This window comes from Canis lupus, chromosome 14 (assembly GCF_011100685.1).
Source record: "Canis lupus familiaris isolate Mischka breed German Shepherd chromosome 14, alternate assembly UU_Cfam_GSD_1.0, whole genome shotgun sequence".
NCBI lineage: Eukaryota > Metazoa > Chordata > Mammalia > Carnivora > Canidae > Canis > Canis lupus.
Window position 1 is genome coordinate 18,792,703 of NC_049235.1, and position 17,263 is coordinate 18,809,965.

Genomic DNA, 17,263 nt, shown 5'->3' on the forward strand with positions numbered 1-17,263 from the left:
ACAAAATTATTACTTTAGCAGCTGAAAAAAATAACATACCAACACATCATGTGTCCGGATTTAACATGAAACCAGAATAAAGTTATCTTTTAAGAGACTTAATAATTTCATATTAAGGAAAAAATTTATCATTGTGTAATGTAGAATACATTCCAATATATCTATTTCTCTAAAAATACTTATATTTTATTTGTTATTCATATGAAATATTTTTAAGCCATTTTAAAACACTTTCTGAGCTGCTAGCTGTATATACAACATGATATTTTGAGACAGAGATCCAAGAAGTGTCATCTTTCAGTACAATGTACAAAAAAACATTGGAGATTTGGGGGGCTAAGATAGAATATGCAAACAATAATAAAAATAAACAACAATAAAGTAAAAGAATAAAAGCTAGCAGCTAGTGACTTAGGTAACACACTTACTAATTTATTACTTTGGTCCTCACTTTATTGTTCCATGTGTTCTTCTGAATTGTTTGAGCTGAGCTGACTTTTCCTTCCTTGCTTTTATGCCTCGTTTATAGCATTTTCAGTTGCTTTTATGTGCTGTTTATATCCATTGATGATGTCTCAACTTTGTGTGCTGTAATAACTGACATCTTTTCATCTCAGATTCTGCTCTTGCTATTCCTCATCAGATCGTCAGCTCCTACAGATGAAAACAGTTGGAGTCACCTTTACAGCATATAGAGCATCCAGCTGAGCATTTTTCACTTTTATAGGTGCCCAATGTACTGGACTGATAAACCTTAATTTTTAGAATCTTGAGTGTTGGAGAAACACTTTTTCCTCCTCTCTTGTCCTGATCCACAGTGGAAGAACACACGTTCAGCACCTTCTCTGTACCCTCGTATTTACTCCACTACATAAGAGTGTGGGCTCACTAATTGAGTTTCCCCCAGGGCCACTGTTCAGGTGGCATGGCTCTCTCTGTGCCCCCTGCTGATGAGCTGTGTAGGGCAGGTCCACTTTTCCTCTTGGTTGTTCTCCTCCATGCTGTTCCTTGGTTGGTTTCTTTGCTCGACATCCCTCTGTGGCTTCTCCCCATGACTGTACAGGACTCACGGTCTAGATTTTAGGACTATTGTTTAAACAGTACGTCCCCTGTGAAGCTTTTCCTCATCAGATTGGGTTTCTTTTACATAGCGCTCTATCCTTCTCCCTTATTGCATTCATCACAAGCATACTTATTTTAAAATAACAGCAATAGCTAAGATTTTTTGCTCCCTTGTCACAGGCTGTAGGCTATGTAAATACTTTACATGCATTTTTTCAGGAATTCTTCATAGTACCTTTTTTATACACCAAGTAATTAAAGCCTCAATTTAAATAATTCGCCTTATGTCACACAGTTGCTAACTGGTAGATTAGCAGACAGATTGTCGGAATGATCCTAGAGCCAGTAAGCTCTTTTCATGCTTCACAACCAGTAGAGGAAATCAGGAATGTTAATTCTTATTACCTGGACAGAGTTCAGAGAGGTTACAGTATAGGTTGGAAACAAGAATAAGAACTTGCAGATGATCATTTGGGAAGAGATGCTTTTCTTAGTTATCTTGAGGCAGGTGGGATGGAGGGCTTAGGAGACAAGTTCACCAAAGTGAAGCCATTTTGGTTTTAGGCTGACCCTTAACCTAAAAGTCAGAAGATCATGAAGAGTCACAAGATCAGACTCATGAGGACTGCAGAACCCGTTCCCTTTGGCAACAAAGCCGCACAGCCTGGACATTCTTAAAATTGCTCTCTGATGGTAATTGCATAACCTGAAGACAATGGAAAAACTTAACTGCCTGATGTGAATGATAAACCCAAAGTTAGAGAGTAAGCCCTTCCCTATAACAGTAGCTAATTTAAATAAAACATAAAATCCTTTGTTAGAGGCAAAGGGGGATGGATCTTCTTCTTCACCTGAGAGGAGAGACTGCTACCTTGTCTATGAAGTAGTTCCTGTCTTACTTCTACATTTAATAAATCTTTGTCCCTCTCTCTAAATTGCCTGCTCTTGAATTCCTTCTCGCATGAAGCCAAGAGCCCTCTTAGCAAGGGAACTGAGGCCCATGCTGATGGGATGTCGGCCAATCTGGCTTCAGTCTGGGCTGTGTATTAAATAACTTTCCTCCGTGTTGCCAAAGCATGCTGTGTCCACTCCTGCACACCTGCAGTAGGGAAGTCTAGAAGGGAAGAAAAGGGGATCCCTGGGTGGCGCAGCGGTTTAGCGCCTGCCTTTGGCCCAGGGCACGATCCTAGAGACCTGGGATCGAATCCCACATCGGGCTCCTGGTGCATGGAGCCTGCTTCTCCCTCTGCCTGTGTCTCTGCCTCTCTCTCTCTCTCTCTGTCTCTGTGTGACTATCATAAATAAATAAAAATTAAAAAAAAAAAAAGAGAGAAGGGAAGAAAGGGGAAGGTGAAGTGCATCTGAACCACATCTCGATCCACTGACCACATTCTTTTAACTAGGCAGGTTAACAACTTCAGAGCCATGCTTTTACGTTTTTAAGTTAGTATTCTCAGCATTACACAGTGAATAGTAAAGAAGAGGTTGTGATGAAAAGCAGCAGTCTCCGCCCCCGCCCCAGGTCCCCCTGCTACCAGCCTATAGGCAATTTCTTGGTCTGTTTCTGTTTGTCTTTTCTCCTAGTTGTAATGTCTCAGAAAAGGGTGATGGGAGGTAAATGTTTTTGAATTCTTGTCAGTCTGAATATGCCTGAATTCTGGCCTTCAACTGAATGACAATGTAGCTGTGTATAGAATTGTAGATTAAAAATTATTTTTCCTCAGAAAGTTGAAACCTCTAGTCTTCTGTTCATTTTATTGTAGAGGAATTTCTTTTCCTCTTACTCTGAAAGCTTTTAGTATTTATTCCCTTGATGTTTCAGAATTCTCTAGTGATCTGTCTAGGTGTGAGTTATTTTTCATTAAGTGAGTTGGGTAGTTTATGACCCTTTCAGTCTGAAAGCTCTTGTCCTCCTACTATTTATTTGATGATTTCCTCCTCCCCATTTTCTCTACCTTCTTTTTCTTTGAGTTCCCATAGCTCAAATGTTTAGTCCCATAGATTGGCCCCTGCGTGTCTCCCATATCTTCTCTGCTGTTTTACATATTTTTGTCTTTTTGCTATACCTTCTAGGAGACTTCTTTTTTAATTTCTTTAATTTTTAATTTTAAGAATCACCTTAAAAATCTTTAAGAGCCCTTCCATATTCTCTTTCTCCTCCCTATATTTTTCTGTTAGAGGATTTTACATAATTATTATATTTGTTTAGCTTGAATTAATTATTTTCTCTGGGATCACTTTTTCTTTTTTTTTTTTCTCCTACTCTCTTCTGAGATTTCCTCCTGGGCCTTGTTTTTTGTTTTTTGTTTGTTTGTTTTTTTGTTTTGTTTTGTTTTGTTTTTATGACCTATTTGTATCAAAAATAGAAGGCCTAAGTAGCTGCTGTGGGTGTCCCCTGGTGAGTAATGAGAGCTATGCTGTTGCTGCCCCTCCTTGTAGGAATCCTGACTGGGAACTTTGTATAGAGCAGGGCAGGGCTGAGTGTAGTAAGTACTTAATGGGGATAGATCCCCAAATTTCTAGAATAGGTAAATTTTAATCTGTGGTTCAACATCTACCTAGAAGGCTTCACCTTTCTAATTTATTATTTTTAAAAGTTTGCTCAACTTTTGTTGTTTGGTTTGTTTCCTTCTTTTAGAGAGAAATCGTACAGTTTTTGCTTTCTTTGTTTTTGTCTGCGGGAACATTCCGAAAGCCAGTGCTCTGATGTTGGTGGGAGATAGTGGGAGAGGAGGGCATGCTGACTGGTAGTTCATCCCGTACATGGGCCTTCAATTAATCCATCCTTTTTCAGCTCCATTTCTTGTTCCTGCCCTTTTGCTCTACCCACTGAGTCTAAGCAGTCACTATCCTATGGAATAGCTTTCACCTCCTTTGTGATCATCTTTGCATTTTTCCATCAACCTGCTCCCATCTCTTGTCTGTCATCCAGGCAGGGTTTGGGACATGATAGCATGCAGGTCAAATCAGTAAGGCTACCTATTTTTATAAAATAAAGTTTTATTGGAATACAACCATTGTCATTTGTTTATATGTTGTCTGTGGTTGCTTTTGTCCTGCAAAGACCAAGGTGAGTAGTTGAAACTGAGACCAGCAGAGCTGAGTAGTTGCCATGGAATGCAAAGCCAAACTTTGTATACTCTTTGTTCCTTATAAGAAAGGTTTGCCAACTCTTGGTTTAGAAAGTTTTTGAGATTTCTCATTTTCTGATGATCATACCTACTTGCCTTTACGTCTTCATCCCTGTCTCTTCTTAGGTACAGGCTTAATCCACTGTAAAATTCTTTTAATTAAGTAATTCTGAGGAGGTACATAAGCCTCCTCATGCCTACAAAGGCTTACTATGCCATCATAAGCTGGAAAGACAGCTTATGGAATATAACATATTCTTACATGTTTTAATATGCTGGCAGCCTGCTTACCAGTTGCTACCTTCCTTGTAGGACCATTTAAGGTGTGAGGATAGGGACTCTAATTCTTTGTTTTAACACAAAGCCAAGGACATAGTAAGCCTTCAGAAAGTGTTGAATATTGAATGAATAAATGAATATAAATATGTTAAAAAGTTTTTTTAGAGTGGTGGGTTTTTAATCTAGGTTTTTTTTTTTTTCTTTTGAATCCAACATTTAAAATAGCTTTTACCGGGATGCCTGGGTGGCTAAGGTCATGATCCCAGAGTCCTGGGATCTAGCTCCACATCACAGTGACAGGCTCCTTGCTTGGTAGGGAGCCTGCTTCTTCCTTTCCCTCTGAAGCTTTCCCAGATTGTGCTTTCTCTGTGTATGTGTGTGTGTGTGTGTGTGTCTCAAATAAATAAAATCTTAAAAAATAGCTTTTACGTATTAATAATTCATTTATGTATTCTTTCTTAAGATTATTTATATGACCAGTAGCTAATCTTATTATTAGTACTGGAGAGGAGCTTTGTGTTCTGGATATGTATTAACTCAGATATTTATATTCTACCTCATTTTACTTGTTATCTCTGTTTTTTTTTTTTTCTTTTACAGGTTAAAGTAACAGTATTTTTCCTTTTTTTGTCATATTGTCACATTAATTTATGTGTAAATAGTTGCAGTTTAAAAATTACATGTTTGCAGTTGATAAAATAATCTGCATAGTGATTCAGAATGTCCTAGGAGCATAATTTTCAAGTATTTTTCAATTGTGATTTTTAAAAAAATACCTGTGTGAAATAGTTATAAAAGATGATTCTGAAGCAAAAGACTTGCAAATAAGAGTAAGAATAGAATTTGAATTGAGTGGTTTTTACTTTTTGGTGTGTGTTTCTCTTCCTGACTATCTGAATATTTAGAATCATCTCTCATTTAAATTAAGACAACTGTACTGAGTTCTTAAATAATAAAGAAATGGTTTAGATAGTAGACATTTCCATTAGAGTAAATTTGTCATTTTTTTCTACTGCAGTTAATGTGTTTCTCTTGAGTCATGGTGTCTTTAGTAGTACCAATTTAAAATTTACTCTGGGAAACGAACTAGGGGTGGTAGAAGGGGAGGAGGGCGGGGGGTGGGAGTGAATGGGTGACGGGCACTGGGGATTATTCTGTATGTTGGTAAATTGAACACCAATAAAAAATAAATTAAAAAAAAGACAACTGTACTGAGTTCTTAAATAATAAAGAAATGGTTTAGATAGTAGACATTTCCATTAGAGTAAATTTGTCATTTTTTTCTATTGCTGTTAATGTGTTTCTCTTGAGTCATGGTGTCTTTAGTAGTACCAATTTAAAATTTATAACAGTTATATTAAGTAGAGTGAGTACCTGAATTATTTGCTCATTTGAAAATTAGGCAAATGGACTGTTTTAACATCTTCTGCCGAATAGCATTTTTTATGGATGTGCTCCTTTCCCTATTATTTCCCTTAAGACAGAAACACAATTAGGGACTTATTATTTGTTATTTGATTCAGCCCCTCTCCCATGTACCCTTCAAATACATTAGCAAGTTTATAAATGCAGAAGTTTTGGTTTTTAATTTTTTTTCCATAACTGTATCATATGTTTAGAGAAAAGAGAATGTAATATTGACATCTCCCAAAGGAAGGAATGAGGAGGACATTTTCTTGGCACTTTGAGAGTATTGAGCTCTTGAGTGATGTAGTGATAAAGAAATATTCTTGGCCTCTGACACAGATTTCATAGGTCCAGGATTCAGGGGAATAGAAAGAGCCTTCCATGTACCTTTTTTCTTCTTGCTTTTTTACTTTTGCTATGTGTATATAAGCTTATGAAAAAAAATGCTTTTCCTGACATATATTGTCTTATTTATTATACCTAAACATTTTTGAAGAAATTATTTTACATCTCCAGGAATATGGAACTGTGTTATGTGTTTGTGCAGTGTCATTTGTAGAAGAGTATAGATGTTACATGAATATTTGACAAACAGTAAAATAATGATATAAAAACATTTTTGTAGGTATGTGTATCAGTGCTGTCCAGTAGTACTTTCCAAGATGATATAAATATTCTGTATCTGTGCTGTCCCATATAGTAGCCACTAGCCACAAATGACTATTGAGTCTTTGAAACATGGCTAGTGGAACTGAGGAATGTAATAGTTTATTAAAAATATGTATTTTGGTAAAGAGTTTTTTTTATTATCTCTTTATAATGACAGGCTAAGAGATTGTAATTTTTTTCTAATTTTGATTTTTTTTCTTTCCAGGTAAATATATGCAGATGATGAACATTCTTAAGCCAATTGCCTTTGATGTTATCCATTTCATGTCTCAGCTATTTGATTATTACTTGTATGCAATATATACCTTTTTTGGTCGGAATGATTCAGTAAGTCACCTTTGAGGGGAAAGTTTGTTTCTTTTAAAATTTATTTATTTTTAAAATGTAAAATTTTTCATTCTCTTTATATAAAATACACAAGTAGTATTATTTTAAAAATTATCCATCAAATCTAACAAAATTTTTGCTGTCAGCTTTTTGTCTGCTTAATTACCTTATTTATATATTAATTTTAAAGCTTTCAACTGCTAAACATATTTTATGTTATTCAGATTTTTGGCAGAAAAAGTACAGCATCTGTTTTTAACCTTGACATATTTTGGCAATGAAAAATGTGTGGGTTGCCTTGTTTAAATCTGGCCCAGTGTGTAATTGCTACACAGTAAATGAGACATTTTAAATATTGGCTTACAAACCTTAGCAGGCAGAAGATAATGGCAAATATTTATTAAAAGAATGGAAAACCTTTGAACTAAACCTTCTGTCTGCTACAGAATTGTTTCCTGTACTTCCTTTTTGTGTTTCTAAAGCTTTTATTGATTTTATCTTTTTCTACTCTTAAAGAACACAACATAATATTAGGCAGATGACTTATTTGATATTTGGTAATTATGTGGCTCACCTTGCCACATAATAATTTGATAGATTTGATAGATTTCTTTTTATTTTTTTATTTATGATAGTCACAGAGAGAGAGAGAGAGAGAGGCAGAGACATAGGCAGAGAGAGAAGCAGGCTCCATGCACCGGGAGCCCGATGTGGGATTCGATCCCGGGTCTCCAGGATCGCGCCCTGGGCCAAAGGCAGGCGCTAAACTGCTGCGCCACCCAGGGATCCCGATTTGATAGATTTCTATGTAAAAGCATACTGTTGGGTCCTATGACTATATAATGGTACTAACTTTCCATATGCTATATTTTGTATCTTTTTTAAAATGTGTAAATTTTAATGGATAACTACATTCATCACATAAATGTTCATATCCTTGCTGTGATTATAGTTATATCAAAGACATGATCTTTTATTCGTTTTTTTAAAGATTTTATTTATTTGAGAGAGAGAGTGTATGTGTGTGTGTGTATGTGCACATGTGTGTCTGTGAGCAGCGGGAGGGGCCAGAGCAAGCAGACTCTATGCTGAGTATGGAACCTGACACAGGGCTTGACCTTATGACCAGAGATCATGACCCAAGCCAAAACCAAGAGGTGGATGCCCAACCACCTGAGCCACTAAGGCATTCCAAAGACATGATCTTTTAATATGAGATCTAAATTTTCTGTTCTTAATCCTCTAAACTATTTCTTAGAAAGAATACTAATAAAATCAGACACAGAATGTTGCTATAGAATTTAGGTTACTATAAAATATGTACTAATTCGTTGCTCTGAATTTCGAACGTCAATAAATAAATATTAAAGAAGAAAGACATTGTAGAGTTTTAGCTAATTGTTAGAATCTTGAAGTCTTCCAGATGGGCCTTACTTACTCTCTCTCTTGGGCCAAAATCAATCTTCCCCCAGACTAGCACTATCCAAGAGAAGTTTTGCAGTCATGAAAATGCTCTAAATTTGTACTATCAAATATGGTAGCCATTAGCCACATGTGACTATTGAGCACTTGCAATAGATTAGTGTATCTGAGGAATGGAATTTTTATTTTTTATTTTTTTTAACTTTTTAAAAAATTTTTATTTATTTATGATAGTCACACAGAGAGAGAGAGAGAGGCAGAGACACAGGCAGCGGGAGAAGCAGGCTCCATGCACCGGGAGCCCGACGTGGGATTCGATCCCGGGTCTCCAGGATCACGCCCTGGGCCAAAGGCAGGCACCAAACTGCTGCGCCACCCAGGGATCCCAGGAATGGAATTTTTAATTGTATTTAATTTTAGCTAATTTATCACTAAATATAAATACCCACATGTGGCTGATGACTATCATATTGGATGGAACACTTGTGGATCACATTGTTGATAAGATGTGTTAAAATAGGGTCCTTTGGAGACTTTTAGAAACTAATGCTTTTGGACATGACTTTCTAGCTAATTACATACTAGCACAGATTTGTTTACAGTGGAGTTCACTAGGACCTGAGAAAGTTAGCAAAGTATATAGTTAGGCACTTATTGTAAAATGTGCTGCAAATTTTATTTAAAACATACCATGTTTTAAAGAACACATTATATTTTGTATTAAAGGCATTTTCAATCTTATAAGACTCAGTAACAGCTATTTCATCAAATAATTAGCTGTCAGTTTTAAGCATTTCTGACCTTAATCTGTGTGTCTACCCATATGTCATATTAGAAGCATTTTGTATTATATGAACCAATACAATGTGCTTATGAGTGAGTATGTATGAATAAATATAGCACTTTGACTCTTGTACTTTTTAAGAAAGATTTTTCCTATTGTTAGAGTATGCTTAGTAATACTAGCTTTTATCTACTGTGTGAATATTGAAAATATACACTTCCTCAAATAGAACCCTACTATTTTTGATTTATAACTTGGACCCTACTGTTTTTGATTCTGCAAAACTGAAAGAAACACTATTTAAAGCAAAACAAAAACTGAATCTCTATAAAACGGAGTTTTACAAATTTGTAAAAGGAAACACTCCATCTTTCTACTCATATTTTGCTTTGCTTAATTTTGAAGGTTAGTTTATTTTAGAGAGAGCTTGAGTCAGAGGAGGGACTGAGAGAGAGGGAGAGAGAGAATCTCAAGCAGACTACCCACCAAGCATGGAGCCCAGTGCATGGCTCCATCACATCATCCTGAGCCAAAATCAAGAGTAGGATGCTCAACTGACTGAGCCACCAAGGCGCCCCTTGTTTTGCTTAATTTTATATATATTTAAAGTTTTGGGGTTTTTTACCTTGAAAGATTATATTCTTAATTACCTACTTTAAATTCCTTTTAGAGTAAGACAATCTAAATAAAGAACATAAATAAGTTCTTATAAGACTGAAGAGGTAGCTTTAATTTTTTTTCAATTAAAAATTTTTTTCAAAGATTTTACTTATAAGAGACACAGAGAGAGGCAGAGAAATAGGCAGAGGGAGAAGCAGGCACCCTTGGGGGAGCCTGATGCGGAATTCAGTCCCAGAATCCTGGGGTCACAACCTGAGCCAAAAGCAGACACTTAGCCGCTGAGCCACCCAGGTACCTCAAAGAGGTAGCTTTTAATTTGCTAAGAAAATAAGCTTTCAATCCATCAGAAATCCTAGAAGTTTTGATATTCAAATACATACATACATACATACATACATACTCCAAATTGCCCTGTTAGCTGTTGAGTTTTAGGTGGTGGGAGTGGAGGAGTAATTAGGTAATGTGTAGAATGGGAAGAACATGGTGGGACATGGTTGTTCGTGCTTCTCTCCCAGGGAAGACACTTGTATAAGTGAATTTAGATGGACGCTGCCTATGGAAGAATAAGCATATGTTTCTCAGGGTTTCTAGAAAGTCATTGGGGTGGGGGGAGGGGCATACTATATGCAGTAGGCTAAGGAATTATTCCTGTCTGTACTAATTCCTTCAGAAGCTCTTGCTCTTCACTGAACTGTTTATAACCTACTATATCACTCTCTATTATAAATCTAATCTATTTGGTTCTATTATAATAATGTTACTTTTAGTGTTGCTTTATCTTGCCTTGCCCAGCTTTCCATTATTCACCTCTTGAGCTATGTTTTCTGTGGTTCTTCCTGTTCATATTCTCTCATGAAGACCATTCTGTATCTTACCTTAATACAATAGTAAGCATATAGTAGGTTCTTAGGACATATGTATTGATGTCCTAATTATTTCTTATCCAAGTAAATCTAATGAGTGTTCTTACTTGAAAACAGTTTATGAGCATCATTTAAAGTTACCTTTCATTAATGAGACTTTTGTTTGTTTTTATAGAGCATCTATGATTCAGTTTTTAAAATTTTAAGAATGAATTAACTTCTGCTTCTGGCTAGAAGACTAAGATCTTACTAAATGATACTCCCAAAAAAATAAAAAAATAAAAATAAATGATACTCCCTGTAGAAAATAATTATAAAAGCCTAATGTTATACAAAAGGCAACTACCAATAGATACTGGAGAGTGCACAAAGCATAATGACTCAGGGGTGGTGGGGGCGCAGTTCATGTTAGTGTATAGGTTGGGGAAAGGGGAGTTATAAAATAAATTCCATCTCCATGGCCTTTTAGCCCAAGATTAAATACAGTTCATACAGCACAAAGGTGGAGGGAAGCATGGGAAAGCCTTCAGTCTTTATGGATGGGGGAATCAGAAAAGTAAAGCCAGGAAACTGGGAATACTGAAAAGAGTAGGGGGAAGTTCAGAAGAAAAAGAGGCAAAAAGGAGATCCCAAATTCTTTTATCCCCATTTTTGATTAACCCATAACCTGTTTATATGAAACAGACAGACTGCAGCCAAAGAGAATGAAGCTGTTGCATAAGAGACAGTTTGTAGTTCAAGCCTAGCCAAGAAAATTGCATATGGAAAACAAAGGAAACAGTACCCAATAGAAAAAAATAACAATCCAAAGTCTCCAGAATTAAATTGATGATGCAGTCTAACTTTACACTACATACATAGAACCAAAAAAGTGGAGTATATCCTTAAGTAAAAAGAAAGTTTTTTAAAAGATTTTATTTATTGATTCGTGAGAGACAGAGAGAGAGGCAGAGACATAGGCAGAGGGAGAAGCAGACTCCCTGCAAGGAGCCCAGAACGGGACTCGATCCCAGATCCAGGATCGTGCTCTGAGCCTCAGGCAAGATGCTCAGCCGCTGAGCTACCCAGAGATCCCAAGAAGAAAGTCAGTTTAATTTGACTCCAAGATGTTGGAACTAAGGGATAAGGATTTTAGACTATTAGAACAGTCTTGAATAAAGTAAAACAAAAGATGTTTTAAATGTATAAATATCTCAGTAGAGAAATAGAAAGTTCTAGTAGAAACAGTAGTAAAAAACAAAGGGAAATCCTAGAACTGAAAAATACAATTTCAGAATATAAAAAAAAAAATTACTGAATGTACTTTATAGCCAAGTAGACATGGCAGAGGAAAGAATATATGAACTTGGAGATAAATTCATAAAATTAATCAAAATGAAGAACACAGAGAAAAAAGATTGGAAAACAAAATGATTAAAGCCTTAGGGACATGTTAAGTTATATAAAATGATTAAATATATGTGTAAAATGATCAAATATATGTGTAATTGGAATACCAGGTGGAGAAGAAAGATAGAATGAGGTAGAAAAAATGTTTGAAGGAACATTAGCCAAAGATTTGTAGATTTAAGATACTAAATGAAGTGCAAGCAGAATAAGCACAAAGAAACATATAGCGTGCAACCTCATGGTGAAATTGTCTTGAAAAAATAAAAAAACAAGATGAAATTAAGACATTTTTAGATAAAAAGAAAAAAAAACTAAGAGAACTTGTCACCAACAGATATGTAATACTGAAATGCTGAAGGAATTTTTTTTAAAGATGTATTTATTTATTTATTTATTTATTTATTTATTTATTTATTTAAGACACAGAAAGAGAGACAGAGACATAGGCAGAGAGAGAAGCAGACTCCTCATAGGGAGCCTGATGTGGGACTCGATCCCTGGACCCGGGCTCATGACCTGAGCTGAATGAAGGCAGACACTCAACTGCTGAGCCATACAGGCACTCCCTGAAGGAATTTTTTATAGGCTAAAGGAAAATGATACTAAAAAACTTGGATCCTCAAGAAAGAATGAAGAGCATTGATAATGGAAACTACTTGGGGAAATGCAAAGGTTGTTTCTTTTTCTAATTTCTGTATAAATCATACAGCTGTTTAAAAGTGAAATCACATTTTCTGGTGTTCATAATGTATTACATGTAACAACTATAACAAGATATGTAGGGGAATATGGACCTATAATATGGCAGGATTTCTACATATTATGTTAAAAATAACTGTTAAACATATGTTTAACAGTAAATGGGTTGTGAAATATCAAGAATGTATATTGTAATTCATGAGACAATGAAAAATAATTTTGAAGACTTTACCTCTTTTACCAGTAGGAAAATGAAATTAGAATTCTAAAAAAAAATACTCATATAATCAGGAAAGATAAGAAAAGAGGAACCAAGGAACAAAAAAGAGATATCACGGATGGTATCTTTAAATTTGGCCAATAATCACATTAAATGTTAATGGACTAAACACTCAAAGTAGAAGGCAGAGATTGTCAGAATGGATTAAAACAAAACCAAAGACTTTAAATATAAAAAACACAATAAGGTTGAAAGCAAATGGATTGAAAAGATATGCCATGTAAACAGTGTTTGCTGCAGTGGTTGGGGTGCCTGGGTGTCTCAGTTAAATGTCTGTCTTTGGCTCAGGTCATGACCCTGGGGTTGTGGGATCAAGTCCCCTAGTCAGGCTTCCCGCTCAGTGGGGAGTCTGCTTTTCCCTCTCCTTTTGCCCCTCTCCTGCTCTTACTCACTTTCTCTCTCTCCCTCTCAAATAGTCTTTTTTTTTAAAGCTGCAATAGCTATGTTAATATTAGATAAAATAAATTAGAAAACAAAATATATTACCAGAGACAGAGGCATTCATAATAATTTAAAGGTCAATTCAGTTGAAAGGGATAGCAAGCATAAATGTGTATGTGGCTACTTAACAGCTTCAAAATGCATAAGATGATAATCAACAGAATTCAAGAGAAAACAAAACAAAATTCCGTTGTAGCTGGAAATTTTAAAACTCCACTGTAACTAATAGAACAAGTATACAGAAAATCAGCAAATACATAGAAGATTTGAGCAACACTTTCAACCATTTTCAGTTAATTGATATTTATGGGACAACACACCTAACAACAACAGGATATATATTCTTTTCAAGTGCACATGATATGTTTATCAGGATAGAACATATTTTGTGGGCTATTAAGTATGTTATAGTGAATTTAAGAGATTGAAATAATAAAGAATATATTATGTGATAACAATGTAATTAATATAGAAACCAGTAACAATGAGATAACTAGGAAAAATCTAAGTATTTGGAAATTAACATACTTCTAAGATTTGTTTAAAGAAAACATAAGAGAAATTAGAAAATATTTTAAAGTAAATAATGAAAACAACATATCAAGTTGTGTAATGCAGCTAAATCAGTGCTTAAAGGGAAGTGTCTAGCTTTAAATGCCTGTAGTAGAAAAAAGAAAGTCTCAAGTTAATGATAAGCTTCCACCTTAAGAAACTAGAAAAAGAAGTGTAAATTATGTGCTATGCCTCTTAAAGGGCATCAAACCTATTATGGGAGCCCTACTCCCCTGACCTCATCTAAACCTAATTACCTCCTAAAGGCCCCATTTCCAGATACCATCTCATTGGAGGTTAGGGCTTGAGCATATGAATTTTGAAGGAACAACAAATATTCAGTCCATAAGTAGAATAACTAGAATTTACATACATTGTTTATGGAAATGCAAATTGGTACAGCCACTGGAAAACAGTATTGCAGTACCTTATAAAGTTAAAATTAGTCCTATTATATAAACCAGAAATTACACTTTTAGATATTTACCCAAAAAAACCCAGAAAATGTATATCTTCTCAAGGACATATACATGAATGTTTGTAGTGATATTATTCAAGTAGCCCGAAACTGGAACCCAAACGTTCATCAACTGCTGAATAAGTAAACAGATTGTGATATATCCATGTTATAGAATACTATTAAGCAATGAAAGAGCACGAATTACTAATAGGCTTACAACATGAATGAATCTCAAAAAGCATGTTAAATGCAAGAAAGAAGTCAAACACAAAAGACTACATGTGTTTGAGTCCATTTATATGACATTTTAGAAAAGGCAAAACTGCAGTGACAGAAAGATCAGGGATTAAGGGTGGAGGAAGGTAATCAGTACAAACGACATTTTTAAAAAGTGAGGGAAATTCTGTATCTTGATTGGGGTACTGGTCATAAGACTGTATACAAGTACCAAATTTCATCAAACTATTTTTACTTGCAGTGTCTGAATTTAACTACATAAAAATAAGACCCTAATGAAAAAAGAGGGGAAATGAAGGAATAAAGTTTATAAAACCTAATGGAAGTAAAGCATATTTAAAATTACCATGTAAGAGACACCTGGGTGGCTCAGCAGTTGAGCACCTGCCTTCGGCTCAGGGCATGATCCAGGAGTCCAGGACTGAGTCTCACATTGGGCTCCTTGCAGGGAACCTGCTTTTCCCTCTGCCTATGTCTCTGTCTCTCTCTCTGTGTGTCTCTCATGAATAAATAAATAAAATCTTTAAAAAATAAAATAAAATAACCATACAAAATGAGTTCATGTTTTACTACACCACACCATCATACAACTGTTTTAGCTTATCATACGTTGTATAAGTAATTCCTTGTTCTCATCCTATCTCAGATAGGAAAGGATGAGGAACAATAAATGTGTGTTCATGCCATATACAAGTATATATAATATATATATTATGAATATATGAATGAATTGGTGAGACTATATATTTTTATAGTTTACTGTTCAGAATGTTTTAAATTTTTTGGCTCATATAGAACATTTTAACAATTTTCCAGATGTCTGTATATATCTATGATTACATCTAAATTAAATTTATATTTATCAATTTAATCATCACCGAAGGAGCCAACTAACTGGCTTTTCATGTTTTTTGTGTTTTTAAGATTTTATTTATTTATTTATTTATTTATTTATTTATTTATTTTTATTTATTTATTTATTTGAGAAAGAGACTGTGAGTACAAGCAGGAAGAGGGACAAGCAGATTCCTCGATGAATGCAGAGCCCAATGTGAGGCTCTGGATCTCATGACCCTGAGATCATGACCTGAGCTGAAACCAAGAGTCTGATGCTTAACCCACTACATGACCCAGGCGCCCTAGTCTTTCACATTTTAACAGTCAAGAGTCCCTTCTCCTTTGTGTTCTTGCATGGGAATGTTTATAAATGCTTCGGCTTTGATGCAGTAAAGCGAATTCTATACTCTGAAATGTTTACTGAGCCTATCTTCAAAGTGATGTAGCATACCTTTCTTTTTCTTTTTCAGCTGGAATCCACAGGACTAGGCCTTAGTAGTAGTAGATTAAGAACAACTCTTAACAGAATACAAGAAAGCCTTATTGATATGGTAAGTAATGAACTGGAAGTAATTCTTTTGGGTTATAGAAAATAAAAATCAGCCACCTAATCAACTAAGTATAAATGTGTGTCTATGTGTATATTGAGTTTCTGAGTCCTCAGTATTACACTATATGCTTGTAGGGAAGTAAATGGAAGTTTCTTACAGTCTGTTTGGAGAGAAAAAACTTACATACATGGAGTATGATGTTGTATGATGTTGGCTATACATCCAGTACGGCTCAAAGAGAGGAAAAGTTTATGCGAAGACTTAATTTCAGAGAATGACTAAGAAAGAAGTAAGACTTATGCTAGTTTCTGAAGAACAGGAATGGGGTTAGTGGGAAAAAGAAAGACCTACATTCAAATTAAGGTTCAGAAGCTGAGAAAGGGTCTTGAGGTGGGAGCAGGCCTGGCCCAAAGTTTGGTCATCTTTGTGATTGGGATACTGGTATATACCGAAGAGTCGTATTACAGAGAGTGTTTAGGACCATTTTATAAATGGCTTTGAAATTCAAGGAAGAGGTTTGGATGTAGTCAGCTATGCAGTAGGGGTCCAGATTCTTGAATATTGTGTTGTATGATATAATACATATTTTAAAAAAATTCATTAGGCAGCAAAACAGGGCTGAGCCTTTGTAGTGTTTACGCTAACATAAGCATTTAAACTAACAGTTTTTTCCTGCGATGTGTTACTGTAGCCAGAGATTTTTGTTGTTTAGAACATTCCTCTGCATCTACATTAACCCTTCGACTTTTTATTTTTTCACTTACCCAAACAAGCAGTCATTTACATCGTTTCTCATTATGTATATACTTCTGCTACTGAAGTTTTTAATAAAAGAATGTAATCATTCTTTTAAGAAATACTTACTGAAATAATTATTTGCTGGGTGTGGTAGTAGTGTTGGGCATTCATCAGTGCACAGGACAGGTAATTCCTGTCTTGGAACTTACATTTTATTGAAGCAGAGAGACAGAAAAGCAGATCTGTAATACAGTGTCAGATACTGAGAAGCACTAAGAAGAAAGTGAAGCAGAGTGATTAGAACACTGGTCTCTGAACAGAGATGTGAATAAGATGAAAGAGGCATAGGTTCCTGTCTCAGGTGAGTACTGTTTACACAGAGAAAATCACATAGTATCCATCTCATCCATCTCCCTTATAATTTGGAGGTCTTTCTGCCCAATACATATTATATATATTTTCTCATAGCACCTAACTTAGCAAACTGCATTTCTTGGTAAATGTTTGTAGAATA

The 17,263-nt window shown here is 35.3% G+C and overlaps 1 protein-coding gene across 4 annotated transcripts in view; it reads left to right on the forward strand.

The window, feature by feature from the left end:
• Positions 1–17,263, forward strand: part of VPS50 (VPS50 subunit of EARP/GARPII complex) — a 132,521-nt gene that overhangs the window by 96,478 nt on the left and 18,780 nt on the right. For all 4 annotated transcript variants that reach the window (XM_038556829.1, XM_038556832.1, XM_038556830.1 and 1 more), the window contains 2 exons: positions 6,754–6,875; positions 15,931–16,011. In XM_038556829.1, the coding sequence (XP_038412757.1) occupies positions 6,754–6,875; positions 15,931–16,011 (203 nt within the window). The remainder of the gene's footprint in view (positions 1–6,753; positions 6,876–15,930; positions 16,012–17,263) is intronic.